The sequence below is a fragment of the Hippopotamus amphibius genome, chromosome 4 (assembly GCF_030028045.1).
Source record: "Hippopotamus amphibius kiboko isolate mHipAmp2 chromosome 4, mHipAmp2.hap2, whole genome shotgun sequence".
Lineage (NCBI taxonomy): Eukaryota > Metazoa > Chordata > Mammalia > Artiodactyla > Hippopotamidae > Hippopotamus > Hippopotamus amphibius.
The window spans coordinates 156,959,469-156,976,186 of record NC_080189.1 but is presented as its reverse complement, the minus strand read 5'-3'; the positions used below and the strand labels follow the sequence as shown (position 1 = coordinate 156,976,186).

At 32.9% G+C, this 16,718-nt stretch overlaps 1 protein-coding gene across 9 annotated transcripts in view; it reads right to left on the bottom strand.

Annotated features, from left to right (window-relative positions):
- PCNX1 (pecanex 1) overlaps nucleotides 1-16,718 on the bottom strand; it is a 171,357-nt gene that overhangs the window by 80,779 nt on the left and 73,860 nt on the right. For 7 of the 9 annotated variants that reach the window (XM_057734000.1, XM_057734003.1, XM_057734002.1 and 4 more), the window contains 3 exons: nucleotides 13,723-13,907; nucleotides 1,501-1,591; nucleotides 2-59 (listed from right to left, as the gene is read on the bottom strand). In XM_057734000.1, the coding sequence (XP_057589983.1) occupies nucleotides 2-59; nucleotides 1,501-1,591; nucleotides 13,723-13,907 (334 nt within the window). The remainder of the gene's footprint in view (nucleotide 1; nucleotides 60-1,500; nucleotides 1,592-13,722; nucleotides 13,908-16,718) is intronic. The other 2 variants (XM_057734004.1, XM_057734005.1) reach the window with 1 other exon arrangement.

Genomic DNA, 16,718 nt, shown 5'->3' with positions numbered 1-16,718 from the left:
CCACATCATGTGGATAAAATCGAACTGAGGTAGAACTGGATACATGAGAATCCGTGTCACTAAAATAAAATGAAAAAGACTTTAGGGAATAAACAGCTTGTCAAGTAGTAGAAAGAAAAATAAATCTATTAATAATTACATGATATCTACACTGCCAACTTTTCCACGTAAACTTCAAAATACAAAATCGAATTTTCCTAGCATTGTGATTAGGAGCACAGCCTTTGGGTCAGAGTATCTATATTCAAATCTCCTCATCAACTGGATGAGATCTTGGACAAGTTATCTAACCTGTTTATACATCAGTTTCCTCATTGGTAACATAGGATAAGAGTACCTCTGTCACAGGGTTCTTGAGAAAATTGTTTAAGAAAGCAATTAACATATTGCCAGAAGACACAATAAATTTAACCTATAATAGTCTAGAACATGACAATTCAGTTTCCACAGTTCAGTCAAGTTTAGATTTCAAAACTTGAGACCTTACCACATTTAGGGGGTAAGGAATTGTTCTTATCTTGAATTATATTAAACATAATAAAGTGTTCCCATTGCTCCATCCTCCTATTGCTTCCACTGTTACAAAATCATCTAAACACGCCAATCATTTTTGAGGGAGTGAATTCTGAGACTGGACTAAAGGAGCTTAAAGAGCACAGTTTTTTAAATGCTCTATCTTTTCAGCATGCTAAGCTAAATGATCACAAGACCCCACTGCTTTAAACAGTTTCTCAAAACTGAAAAAACTCAGCGACCTGCCCATAGATATGTAACATTTAAATAGGTGTGTCTAACTATTAAACAGAAGTCCTAAAATAAGACTATCAAATGACCCTGGTGAAAAAAAGTGAGCTAATCAGTCAACAATGAACTTCAATGCAGCAATCTGAATAGATGAGTAAGGTTAAAATTTCAGAAAAAATTTTAACACATTCTAAACTATAATTATGTTCTACAATCAAGATTTCTATTTCTTATCTGCTTTCCTCCTAACGTCTCTGTTATTTTACATAATTCTTTCCTGAGGGAAGGAGAGAAAAGAAACCAAATGCAACAAATGATCCATATTTTAAAAAGACACTCTGCAAGAGAAATAAAAATCTGAAATTACACAAAGAAAGAGAATTGATGGGCTTGAATTTAGTTGTGTAAATATTTTTCTAATAGGTTTTTTCCATCATGCAATATATAGATATATATACACAGTTAAATTTGAAATTGTGGGAAACCACTGTCCCACAGTAAGATCCACAGGAAATTTTTATTTAATTTTTTTTTAAAAACACCTAATAACTTTCGTTTTAAGAACAATGGCTTCCTTTTTTTCCACAGCAAAACATTCAACTTTAATTCTTAGGCAACAAATGCACAATGACAATTTATTTAAACCAATATAAACGAATGTTTTCAAAATAACATTTCTATCTCAATGCTTACAAACTTTAAAAACAGCAAACATATGCAAGTACATACATTCTCCTAATATGACTTTACACATACCAGATATTGGATGCTCTTCTTGCTGCTGGTTCAAAATTCACAAGTGACATATCACAGCCACCAGTCTCATAAAGCGTAGAAGAGAACTTACCTAGCAAATAAATGATTTTTTTAAAAAAGCCATTAGAATACTCAGAAATTTTCCTTAATGAAACACTAATTTTAAATCTGCTACAATTTAAGAAAATGTACTATAATCGTCTTTTTCCAAAATACTTAAAAAACAATGATCTACATGTAATTCAGCATGACGTGAATTAAAAAGGAATGTTAAACAGTGGGACAAAATGTCAACATACATATTCAGGTATTAAAAGTGATTTGAGTCAGCTTTGCAATAGCAGTCTCCTCTTTTCTCCTCCCAGCACACTGTCAATTCAAGTTATAACAGGAATAAATTTAATGTTGTTTAAAGGTCACCTAACCACTACTTACAAGTGGTGAGTGGTCATTTGGAGGGCTGTTTAAGTTTTAAGATAGCTCAAACTGCAAGACAACAAATTTGTGTGATTACCTTCAGAGTTTTTTGGTTTTGTGTTACTTTTAAGAAGAAATGAAAAGTATCAAAATGGATCTAAGGAAGTTCAGTGATTGAAGTATAATAATGGTGGTGATAATTAAACGACAGTATGTAAGGAATATTACTAGTTGTATGATTCTACAAGAATTCTATGAAAAGAATTTGAGAATACCATTTGCTGTAGCCAAATATCTACAAAACTGATAAAAGGTTTAGAAATGTTATTGGTTGCAAAGGAAAATAGGTTAAAAAAAATTCTCTTAAAATGAACCGTGTAAGATACAATGATTTCTGATAATGGAATTTTAGAAATCTGAATACTGTCTGAAATTTATTCCATATTTTGAAGGTCTACAGTAAGCCATATAAATGGTGTGTAGGGAGCCTAAATAAGTGAATATAAATTTCTAGTAGGACAACAAGATGAGGTATATAACTGCAACTGTTTGGATCTAGTCCAGGCTGCCTTAGTATTTATGAGGTTTTGTTTTACCAGCTAGCATCACTGAGGTTATAAATACAAGAAATCTAAAGGGCAATTTCAACTTGATGGCAAGGCTAAAAGATTTCTCTTCCATGACTACAATGAAAACAGTATAGAGTAAGAATCTTTAAGTGAAATCCTTGAAAAATGACACTAAAACACCCCCGTAATATACTTACAATATAACCAGGGGTTCACAGAACATTTCAACAATTCAACAAGTATTTCAACAATACTTCATTTGTCAAAAGGACTAGAATCAGAAAAACTACTTTATTAAATAGGATTATTTGCGTACTTTTCTATGGGTCATAGCCAGAATATAGAAATACTTTATCTTATTACAGTGTTTTCTGTAGTCACTTTTTTTTTTTTTGGTCAGAACTCTCCTGAGATAAATTAGGAAAAAAAGCATTCTATGAAATGCTCAGCTCGTTTGCTGTTTTTCAAGGGAGGATTACTCAGCATGTAGATTATCTAAAACTCTGCTTTTTACCCCCACTGTCATGAGTTATTCACTCTTAGCACCTCTAACAGACACCAGAGCAGGGAACTAAAATGAAATGATATAGTTGTTTTGAAGTGATAGAATGGGTTGCAGAAATTGTTAGTGAAGAAAAAAGTTAAAAACTGCCTTGACTAAGATTTTTAAATTGTTTTTAAATTGTAATTTTTTATGCTGTGCTCTTTCCTTATTTAGCATGGATAATCAGAGATTGGCTGTGCTACAATTAACTTACATTAGCAGAAAAAAAGAAACACCTGATCAAAATCACAGACTACATAAATGCAGAAGAATTATAAAACCATATTAAATGACTAAATCACAAGAGTAACAGAGCTGGGAAGGCTTGTGTGAAATCCAGTAAGGATGGTATCCATAAATATTTGTGTTTATATCACAAATTTGTGTGTATTTTCGAAATAAGTTAATTCTATATTCAACAGAACTAAAATTATTGGGGTATATTCTGAGTATTCAAGCATTCCATGGAATTTTTAGTAATATAAGTCCTGTTCTTCGGATATTAAAAATAATAAATATTTATATGCAGCTGAAATCAACTAAAATATTGCTCTTTGTAATTTTCAAATGAAACAGTAAAAGATGATTACTAAGTCATTACTGCAACTATGTTGTTTTTTATGTATAGACGGCTAGTATGAAACTTACATAGAAGTGGGTGCATTTTTAAATAAAAATAAAACATGCCCTCCCCAAAAGCTATTCAGACAGAAAGAAAGCTGGAAAACCTGAGCAGTTTTATTACTACATAAATCTACAACTCTGAATGCATACAAACTAGTGACTAACAAGTAATAAAATTTAAAAATTTAAACAAGGCATAAGACATATCTAAGAAAAGGGCAGTTGTAATTTCAACAAATGTGCATGACTTCGACAGTGCTTTTTTTTTTTTCTTAAGAAGCTTCTATCTACCTACTAACTTTACAAACATGTTCAGGTTCGTAAAAACATACACGGCATATGTCAGAACAAACAAACTTTGTATTAAGGCTTCACAGTGTATTCCCAACTTAACTCCATCAAAAGAACAGATTCTAGGTCCCTCTTACATCTCTGGGCTTCGCAACTGACAGCACTTCAGAAGTAACAAATTTTATTCAGAAGATAATTCAGGAAAAAAAAAATTACACTAAAAAGTGTTTAGCTTAAGGTTTCAGTGAAAAACTTAATAATACTTTAACACAACAATCTACTAAAGCCATCTTCAAAAATAAGCAAAACATAAGTACATATTGCTATTGGTTTATAAAAATTAATATCTTAAATTCGTACAAATCTTCTTGGCAAATATAATTTTACATATATTTCATTTGAGATTAAAACCATAATCACAGTTAACCTTTCTTAACTAATAAGCAAATGTTCCCTTATTAATAACCCTATTTTAATTAGTATTCTGTATTTAGAAAAATACTTCCAATTAAATATTATTTCTAATGAACATAAATTGGGAAGAAAGTAGAAAATCAATGAAATATGTCCTCCTCACATGTATTATGATTATAAACTAAGTTATCTCCTCATAATTCAACTCCCAGGTCATAATTCATTATAGCTAATAATATGGCTCTGTTACAATTTTAAAAGAAAAATATTAATTTCTGACAAACAAGACTGAAGGCCGGAATTTCAGACTTAATAACGACATTGGCCATGACATAGCATCTTTATGATAAAGAAAAGTTAAGGCACCTGGTATTTCTGTTTCAAATATTCAATAATGACCGCTACTGTCTACAAAAAATCAATTTAATTACACAAAACCTTTTTTTTTTTTGAGGTGGGAGAATTTCAAGTAACCACAAGTCAATAAATAAGTGATGAACAAGAAGAAGGTAAGTAAAACTGAATACTGACTATGAAGAACAAGGACACTTGCAGCATTTCCCTGAAGCCACGAGTGACAGAACAAATGCAAAATAAACACTGGCAAAACACTGATAAAAGACATAGAAATTAATGAGATTCTCTAATTAGTCCTATCAGTAAAAATCCTCACCGCCTAACACAAAGCTCAAGTGAATGAAGAACGTGAGAAACCCTTAATGCATTCTTAATGTCACTCTCATTTCACTTATTTATCTTAGAAAGAGGTGGTTACTAGGACAAATCATCCATAGGGTTTTTCTAATCTTCCCAGTACCAACAACGAGGGCCTCTTAAATTTCTCGGACGACTTCCTTCCATAGACCCCCACCTCACGCCCATTCTTTCTGCTTTCTCCAAGCCTAATCCTGATACACTGCTTGACTTCTCACTTTTCTAGCATTATTCTTAGGGCAAGGAGGGGCTACAAGAGCAAAGAGAGAGATGCAAGGGAGGCAGCCTCAGGCAGTGTTTTCAGAAGACAATTGGGGGAGTACACACATCTCTATGACTAACAAGTACAAAAAGTTTCTTTTTTTGGTGGTGCTGAGCACTGTGCTCACAATGCCATTTCAATAAATATATTACACTTTTAAGAGAGAAGGCCTGCTTAGAGGACTGGGGCATGGAGGGTGGGGGAACTCGAGGTGGGGAGGGGAGTCGAGGGAGGGAGGGAATATGGGGATATGTGTATAAAAACAGATGATTGAACTTGGTGTACCCCCCAAAAAATAATAAATAAATAAATAAATAAAATTAAAAAAAAAAAGAGAGAGAAGGCCTGGACAAGTTCCAATTTCTTGGATAGCACCCCCTTTTCGTCATGAGTGGTACCTGTGAGTCTCTGAGGAAATATGAGTTTTCACCCAGACAGAAATGACTCATTTTACTGCTGCTTACAGGTTAATTGACCTGTTTTTCCCTGGACCAGGGGTCAGCAAACTTTTTCTGTAAGGGGCCAGATAATAAATATTTTAGGCTTTGTGGGCCAGAGAGTCTCTGTTGGAACACTTCAAGTCTGCCACTGTAGCGTGAAAGCAGCCACAGAAAACACGTAACATAAATATTTATTTACTTTATTTACAAAAACAAGCATCCAGCTAGATTTAGCCTCCAGGCCATAGTTTTTAAATCTCTGTCCCAGACCAAAAGCCTTATAAAACCTCTTTAACTCTTGTGCTAAATGGAAATCAAGTCACTATGTTACTCAATTTAAAGTTTCAATACTGAGAACCAGTCCTTCTTGCTAGAATGTGCAACGCTGTGCTAGATTTTTAAAACGGGAGAAGAATAAGAAAAAGGGTAGATATAAGAAGAAAGAGGTTGGTTTAGAAGAGAGCTTTTGAGGACTGGTAAGAAAAGACAAGATAAACTCTACTGCCTGGTAACAGTGAAAGAAATTTATATACTGATATATTTCACCGCCATGGTCACTGTTCTGCAGTTCTGACTTAACACAAAATGTCTTAATTCAATAAGTGGAATCCCCAGATCAGGTGAACCTTCCAGATACGAATGTACAAGTTTATATTCTGATATAATTCCATCATCTCACATTTCTTTCAAAGGGGCAAGTCCTCCTCAGCTTGGTAAAATAATCCATAACAATGACATTACACAAATGGTCAGATAAACAAACAAGAAAAGTCACAGAATGGGAGAAAATATTTGTAACTTGTATCTGACAAAGTAGTTGTATCTAAAATAGCAAAAGAACTCTTACATGTCAATAATAAGACAAACAGCTCAATTTTAAAAGCGAGTAAAAGATTTGGTCACACTTTATAGAAGAAGATATATGTATAGCCAATAAACACATCAAAGGATCCTCATCATTTTAGTCATGGGAGAAATGCAGATTTGAGCCACAATGAGATACCATTATACACCCATTAGGGCTAACATTTAAAAGGCCGAGAATAGCAAATGTCAGCAAGAATGGGAACAACTGGCTCTCTCATATACGCCAGTGGGAACATAAAATTACTTCTGAAAACATTTTCGACATTTTATTCACAATAAAATGGAAACAACACAAACTTGTCCACTGACAGATGAATGAATATACAATATACAGTAAGCTCATAGAATGAATACTCAGCAACAAGGAACAAACTGCTGATGTGCAACAACACGATGAAACTCAGAAGCATCGTGCTAAGTGCAAAACTAAACACAAAGGATGACATATTGTGTGACCGCATTTATATGAACTTCTACGAGAGGAAAAAGGTAATGATACAAAGCACGCAGTGGATGCCTGCGGCCAGGAACAGCGCAGGCACAGACTGCAACAGGGGCACAAACAATCTTTTGAAGATGATGAAAATGTTCTGTATCTTGACCGTGGGATTTCACAGGTGTGCACATCTGTTAAAACTCACCAAATTGTACATGTTGAATGGATACAATTTATCATGCCTAAATTATATGTCAATAAAGTTGATTTACAAAGAAGAAAAAAGGGACTGGTCAGGTGAAAGACTAAGCAGACGGATGAGCATGAGACAGCGTGTAGGCAGTGAAATTCCCACAAGTCACTAATCAAGGTTTTGGAGAGTGAGTGATTTGTTGTTTTGTTTTTGTATTTCATTTTAAAAATATGATGCATTGAAAGCTTCAAAAGCAGTACAAAGAACGAAGAAAGTCTCCTACTCCCTAGAGAAAGCCACTGCCATTAGCAGTTTCTGTGTTCTTCTGAACAATTTTTATCTACATTTTTGTCCCCAAACAAATGGATCATTCTCCTCATACACACTTTCTAAAATTTACTTCTTCTGCTTACTAAATAGCTTAACTTTTCATGTCAGTAACACATATGTATCAAGTTCTGAATATTACAGTTATGTTCATGAATAATACACCAGAGGTTGTCTAGTAACAGACATTTAGATTGTTGACAGTTTTTCAAAATTGCAAGCAATACTACAATGAATATCCATGTACATGTACCTCTGCATGTTTGTGAAACTTGTGGATTAAAATATATAGGCATTTTTGGTCTATTGTTCTAAACTGTCCTCCAAAAACATTCAATCTTTTAGTTGTCTATTTCTCCAGACCCTTTCCAACAATGGACAACACTATACATACAACAGACGAAACATATCATAATCCTATTTTTTATCTACAATTTAAAAAATTATGAGCAAAGTTGAGCTGTTTGCCCATGACTGCAAGCCACCTGTAACTCTCAACTTTTCTAGTAGGTCACTGATACCTACCTTATTGATCTGCAGTGCTTATTGCCTTATTGTGGCAAATACTGATGACTGACCTCCAGTGTGCATCTTGTCCTTATCCCTTTTAAAAACAGGACCTTCTCCTCACTGAATTTCAGCTGAGCCTATGTCTATCTACTTAAGAGACCTTTCTCAGCTTCTCTTGCAGCTGGAAGTTGCCATGTGACTAGGTATGGGCCCATGGAAGGCAGATGAAAGTGACAGGCACATTTCCCAAGTCACAATCTGAAAGATAAAGGCCAGCTGTCCTTGACCTTTTTTTAGCACCACCTCCCCACTACCCTCCTGCTTGGCGGGAAATGTCAACAACTGCAGCAGTCACTATAGACCAGGCAGGGAAGCTGTATGTGAAAGATAAAAGAACCAACCCATCTGCTAGAGACACCTCCCAACAGACTGTTTTAGGAGAGAAATGTAAACTTCTCTCTAATTTCAGTCACTGATGGCGGATAAGGGAGGAAACGTCTCTCCATGAGAGACTCCACCTATATGCTAACTAATGCACATGCTAATCAACTTTAACTTAGAATCGTAAGAATGTTAATGTTAGAAAGCTATGTATTCTTTATAACACAGACTGGCAAGAGACAAATTACGTATCTCAGCCAGTCTCTGTTATCTTCTGTAAAATTCCTAGAGCAGTTCAAGCATCCGAAACTTTTAAAAATAATATGCCAGTAGTCTTTCCACAGTAACAGTGATAAACTTCTAAGCATTTCCAGGAAACAAGGGTTGGAGTAGACAAAATAAAATTTATCTGGGTTTATTTTTAATTTTAATACTTGGGATAAAGCAGACACTCTCAAAGCCTGTCAGATAAAGTGCACACTGGTACAAGCTTTCCATAAAGCAATTAAAGAGTACATATCAAAGTCTCAATAATGTTTATTTCCCCTTGACAGATGATTCCACTTCACTGTTATTTATGCTAAGGAAATAATCACAGCTATACAGAAAGGGCTGTGTAAAGGATGTTCAGCAGAGTGTTTATTACAACAGAAAACATCAGGGATCATCTTGAAGACTAACAACAGAGTTAGTTAACTGGTTAAATACACTGTAATAAATTATAACATTAACGATAATACCAATGATTATTTCTGTACTTACACTGCCAGGCACTGTTCGAACTGCTTTGCATATTTTAGTAAGTACAATCTTCACCACAAACCTATGAAGTATTATTACTACTCCCCCTTTGATACATGAGGAAACTGAGGCACAGGGAGAGAAAATAACTTGCCCAAGGTCACAAAGCTAGTAAATGGTACAGCTTAAATTTGAAGCCAGGAAGTTTGACTCTAGAGTCCGCTATTCTATACTACCTTTCATGTAGCTCTCAGTGGTAAAATATTGTGTCGTCACTTAAGAACAAGTTAAAGAACAGTAACATGAGTAAATGTTCAAATGTGCGAAGAGAAAAAAGCAAGAAGCAAAATTCATACAGTGACATAAAAGTCATACAACATCATCCCAGTTCTGTGTTAGAAAAGCACATACATGTATGCATTAAGAAAGGAAAAAAATATAAGATGTTAATAGTGACTATCTCTGAGTGATAAGATTGCAGATGACCTAATTTTCTTCATTTTATTTTCCAGTATTTATAAACTTGCATTAGAACATGCTTTTCCCATACTTACACCAAAAAGTACAAATGGAATATATACCCCTAAATTCTTAACACTTCCTCCTTCTAGAGATAATGAAGCATTTTTACTGTTTCAATAAAAATAAACATTTTACTTTCATTTACATATACTTTATGTTGCCCTCCCACACAAAAAGGTACAAAAAATAGAATTTGTATTCAAAAACAATAATAAAGGATAAGATCAAGGTTGTTGCAAAAAAAGAATATTAACTTTTAGTTTAGATGAACGAAAAAGATCTACTGTAGCACAGGAGACTGAAGTATGGACCCCAAGGTTCCTTAAAGCCATCTTGACTTTGTATTTATAGTAATGAGAAGCCGTACTTAATGACACAGCCCAAAATATTACAGAGTAGCCCATGATACATATAATCTTTTTTAAGCACTAACATAAAAATCACTGAAAGTATCATAGATCATCTGAATCTCTGCTTTTTAAAGAAAAAAATTTAAGAGCCTCCAAATTGTATTTCTCCTTAATGCATAGCTGCTATAAACTGCTTAAGAAGGGCAATAGGGTGTCGCCAGATTTCCGTGAAGTCTTTTTCTAGAGCTGACCACATTTGCAAGGTAATAAATTCTGTAGTAAAGTGGGTTATCAGAAAGAATATCTTCTTTGTAAATACTTGTACAGTAATGAGACAAAAGAAAACCTTAGAAAAATCAATTCATCACTCTTTAAACCTCTAACACATTAGTGAAATTAAGAAAGTCTTAAATTCAGAGGAACACTACCTATGATATTTGTATATTTTATGTTTATGTCTTGATAAATATAAAACTCCGTTGTCCTCATTTCTTGCCTATAACAGTATTTTTATTTTTCACATGAAAATAATTATATATATACTTCTCAAAACATATCCTCATCACCACTAATTTCATACACAGAAAAAAAAAAGATTTCCCTATTTTATCTGATCAATCTAGAACAATTCCTCTGAGGTGTTATATATTAAGAGTTTAACTATCAATTATAATAACCTGTTTCATCACTACATCAATTCATCTTAATTCACAAGTAGAAGCCAGGATTAACATAAAAACTGAGTCTCTTGTGTGACTTACCTGGGTAATAAGCAAAAGCTTGTTTTATTTAGTAAAACTGAAGTTTAATTCAGACTATAGTATGAAATCAACTGCAAGTAAGTTAAGTTCAACAAAAGGCTGATAAAAAGAAAATTAACTTTTAGGATGTCGTTTTTGGGTTTTTACAAAAAGAATAACGTTACATTGAAGGATCTGAGAAATTCTTTGACAGTAATTTCCTTTTCAAAGATTTTAACTTCAAAACTTGTCTATCACTTACATAACTATTTAAACAAAATCTGCATGGAAATGAAGTCTATAAATAAGAAAGGAAACCATCCAAAATTTTCCAACCAGGTTCTACATTATACACTTATAATTCAGTTTTTAAAATTATTATGATGAACAATTATGCCTGCAGAAAATGGAAGGGATGAAAATATATTTTCCTCTGCTGAATAAGCTACTAATGAAACCTTATAATGCCATCTTCAATAAACTTTTCTACCATGTCCAATGCTACCTGCTAATCTTGAAACGTTAGTTAAAATGCAACAGAAAAATAAGGATTCTCAGGACTTAGTATAGGAAATGGATGTGGTTATCTATTATGATACCACAGAGTAAAAATGTCAAAAACACACTTAAGGAAAACTACCTAGGCTTCGAATTAAACAGTGCCTGACTGAAAGTTTCCTTTACTCGAAAAAGGCAAATATTCCTCACTTTAAAAAGTAAACACACAATTACAATGTATACACATAAAAACATTTATACATCTATATGTTTGAGTGCATATAAGTATATAATGTAAGTTTAAACGTGTATGTGTATGAGGATGTTATATAAATGTATTATGTGTACGTATAATTTTCACATGTAAAAATTACACATTTAAACTTTTCAGCTGAAGAAGCTAATTTTGGAAGGAAGCAATCCTTTGTAAATACTTCATACTTCCAGGGAATATCATGGCTAACTTTAACATATTTGAGTATATAATACCCAAATTCATTCACACAAAATTATTTTACTACTGTTAATTAAAATCATGTAGAAAATTAAACTATGCAACAAGAATATTCGAGTGCAACATATTATAAATATCACTGTCTCTACCAATTTCTCCAAGTTCAGCTGCAGTTCATTTTTAGAATCGTTTTTGGCCAACCTTATATGAAATGAACACGGTTCATTGGTTGTGTATTTTGTGCTAATTATTACTAAGCATTCAATTTGGCAACATTCAACTACCACAGGCTAAGAACTATCAGAAGGCAGTTAACACAAAAGATAAAATCCAAATTTTAAAAGGATATCTTGAATATTCAACAGTAGATGCTAAATTGATATGTACATATTCTCAATAATCTGCATGTGGCTTAAGGATAGAACTGCATAACAATCTTGCTTAGCAAGTTTTTTTGAGCAAATTAAGAATTTTTAGACTGGAAAATCACCTACTGGTTCAATTTATTCTTCATTTGGCAAAACTTTAAAAATCCAAAATGGATCAAAACTAAGCTTACCTCATCTATTACCAAATGATCAATGGACAATGGTGATAGTGACTGTGATTTTACCCGTACAAATTGACAGATCCTCTGTTCACAGGAACTTTAGGTTAACCCAAGAGAAATGTCAATAAAAAGATACTATTTACTCAATATATTTGCAGCTAAGGAAGTACCACTATTTTCAGTCAAAGCAAGTAACTAAATTGAAGTCTACCTTACTCTCTCAAACACCCTCCTTACAGACTTCCTGCCCTCTTCAAATTACAAACTCAAAAGCAAAAGCACTCTAAAATTAAAATGTTTTATTGCCTTCTCATTTTATTTAGAAATCATCATACATTCTAATGTATAAATATCTTAGGTGACCATCTGCAACTTTCTATAAGATTTGCTAAAGATGACAATTTTCATCAATATGCATATCTACTTACTAATTCACTCTGTAACTAAGGGTTTTTACAAAATGGGAGGCATCTATATATTATACCTAATTTGGGCACCCTATACCATATATCCTTTTAGTCAAAGCATCAACTAGATTACCTTCTTTATAAATGAAAGACAGTTATAACATGGAGAAATAACATCACAGTAAGCACATATACTTTGAAATATTTCTGAACAGCAATATTTTCTTCTTCATCATATTTACTTAAATTGCTATTAATCTGCATTTCGAGCATAAGGAAGCTGAACTGACAGAAATAGAAAACAAACTAGAATAAAATACTGTCTCTTTAAGGCATTACTAAGGCTTTAAACTATACCACCTCTCTGAGAATTAACTATTTAATAACATATTTCTATTTATAGATGTATTAACAGGAAAAAAAACTTTATAAAGTTATTTGATACTGGTATAGAGCCATGATGTCCTCAGAGTATTGCATTTAGAATTATAGTAATTCCAACTTCAGGTGACAGACATTAAAGTAAAATACAGAATACTTAAAAGAAAGATTATACAATAATAGGCCATTAGAAGGCATTTTTGGCCTTCGTGCAGCAGATAATTCAGAGAAATTAAGGTTCAATCAAAATAATTTTTTAAAACTCAACATTTCGCCACATGGTACAAATGCCAAGAAACAATAAAACTGCCCAAATCATCATAAGAGGACAGCAAAGCATGAACATTTATTAATACTTTACCTATTAATAACAGACATGCTCAAAAGAAAATGTAGAGTAAGAATTGAAAGAAACAGAAAAGGGAAAGGCAAAAGTCAAATTTTCCTTACACACAGGGCAAATCCTATAAAAAGTGCTCTTATGCATAGTTCCAAAATGAAGCTACCTCAGGAAAGAACTATAATCATTGTTACCCATTATCTGCTACATCAAACTTTTATGTCACCAAGATTATATAAGGCCTGCATACCAAGTTCATCGTGCAAACTGCTGCCGCCTACAGCAGATGCATTGTCATGTGATGCTTCTAAGTGGACACTCCCATTTCTCACCAGCAAGGAGGCACTAGCACTGAGCACTGCAGCCTGGGAAGGGGGGCGGGACTGCACTTTGACCTGGGCTGTGGACTGCTGGCCTTGCTGACCATCTTGAAGGCTAGGAAAAAACATGGATTGGGGAGACATTACAGGGAAGAAAAGAGAAAACAATAGCTAGAAGTCAATATAGAAAACTAATTAAAAAAAAAAAGGAGAGATTTCAATGTAATTTAAGAAAGAGCCAACAAACTTTGTAAAATACGCCGTTTATACTGCTGGCTTAAAATTTCTGCTCCTTAGAAATGTGATTCACGGTGATGAACCCCGGAAAAATTCAATGTATATGTAAAGCAACCAGTCTGTGACATCTTTCCACCTCAAGTCAACAAAGTTCTAGTATAAGGAAAAAGAAAGCAGCAAAGAAGAGTCACAAAACCTATTTTTCAATTCAATATGCACTTTTATAAATAACCCTGATATAATTATTCTAGAATTGTTCTTTCAAATATTCTGGCATCTCAAATTCACAATAAAACAAAATTTCTATGCACTTGAAAACCAAATCTTTATCAAATGTAACCAAGATGACAATTTTGAATCAAAAGAAAATCACAAACTAGTGGAGAAAACTAGAATAAAAAACAATGACTCAATCACATGAAATAAAAAGAAATATAATTAATATATAAAGTGTTTTTTCTATAAAAAGCCTACAGATTTCTGAAATAAGGCCATAGGCTTTATATACAGGTGTTAGTTTACAATAATTATGTTCCCTTAGTGAATTTTGTTCTTATCTTTTCCAATTCATGCCAAAGTTTCATCATAAGAACCCATCATTTTAGAAAACATTAAAAATAATTTGGAAACCAGTAATTTCTCAATGGATATTATAGTCTTTTCTAAATTTTATAAAAATTTAAAAATACTTAGTATTTTGTGATTATAAATTTATTAAAATTATCTAAATTATCTAAAATTAGATAAAATTTAAAAACTATATTATATTCTTAACTCATTTTATATCTTTATATATTTATTTTAAAACACTGAATTTTTATTTTCTCAGTATAACACTCAAATTTAAACTGATGAAATTCATGAAAACACTTCGAGTATAATTATTATTATTATTATTTTAAGCAGCAGAGTAACAGTTTATTAAGGAGAGAAAGTACAATAGCTTCTGGCACAGACACCAGGAGGGGGTGCAGAGACCCCGAGTATAGTTATTATATGTCATTCTCTACATGATGTTCAATGCAACTCTGCACTATTATTAAACCTTTTAGGAATTAAAAGAAGAATGTTACTTAGAATGGCCTTATTTAGTAACTTTATCATTCTCATGAGTATTAACTTCTCGCTAATACTTTGAATCAAATGCAGTGGTTTCTCTGATGTCTATAAAACCACAAACTAATCTTTCGTAGACTGGGAAGAGAGCTGTAATTTAAAGTACAGTTGAGCCTTGAACAACACGGGAGTTAGGGTGCCAAATCTCCCGAGTTCAAAATCCACGGATAGCTTATAGTGCTCCTCCTCATCCACAGTTCAGCATCCAAAGATTCAACCACGTATGGATCATGTCATTCTGTAGTATTTATTACTGAAAAAATCCACATGTAATTGGACCCATCCAGTTCAAACCCATGTTGTTTAAGGGTCAACTGTAACCATGAAATAAAAGACTAAGTAAAAAATACTTCATATGTTGCTTAAAGCTGTGGTTATGGTAACAGAACCCACTCTGGAACTATACTGTCTAATACAGTAGCCACGCATGACTAAAGTAATTAAAATGCTAGTTCCTCAGTCATGCTAACCATATTTCAAGTGCTCAAGAGCCACGTAACACATCTAGTGGCTACCATGGCTACCACAGCTACCAGAGTGGGCAGAAGCTAGTAGTTAGTGTCTTCCACACTGGACAGTGCAGATTATAGAATATTTCCACCACCACAGAAAGTTCTATTAATCACCCTACCTGAAACATTCATTTTTTTAGGCTTCTTTTAGAGTCAATAAAAAGTACATACTCTTAAGTAGAACACAGGAATGTATACAACATATGAAAAAAATAAATCTGCAAAATACTGACTTAATGCTTACCAGCACAACTTTTTAAGTCATAACTATAAAAGCATTCACTTAATAACATCTTTGGAGTAGAATCTTTGTGCAACAGAAATAAATCAAGAGATGATCTTGGGAACTAATATACTAAAATATGTTTGTTTCTTATGTGCATAAATAGTATGTTTGTCCTTGGAAGCTATTTAAACTTATCCATAAACCTTATCAAAATGACCAAATTTCACAAGGCAGAAAATACTGAGTAGCTTAAGTACTATGACCTTTCAGATTCAGAAGACAAAATTTTATAATATATGTGTATATATATATATACTCAAATTTTTCCATTAATTTTTTCACTTAAAGTCATAAACAAACGTGTTCTATGGCAGTTAGATGTATTCTAACGTGAATGTATTGAGAATACACTAATCTTCAACATATCTACATATAAAAGGTTTTCAAAATATTAGGCAATGCATGAAAATCAACTCCAGAATATAGAAACAAAGAAAATTAGCCAAAATTTATATAGCTGTAAATGTCAAGTTTCTGAACATCAAAAGCTAAACAAAAAATGTTTATGTCCCTTGAATTCCTGTTTTCAAAAATCTTTCAACAAGAAAAAGGCCCATTATTTTTGCACAAATTGCTAGGAAAACTATTCCTGGAGGGTTATACTTCACCTTAAGTTAACTAATAATTGACAAAAATTAATCTTTTTTACAATATCAATTACATATCAAAACTACCAGTTTCAGAAAAGGTAGCAACTATTTCACAACCCAGCAAAAGGTAGAAATTAAGGTTTCTAACCTCCTGGCTATCAGTAGCATCACTGACATGCAATTTA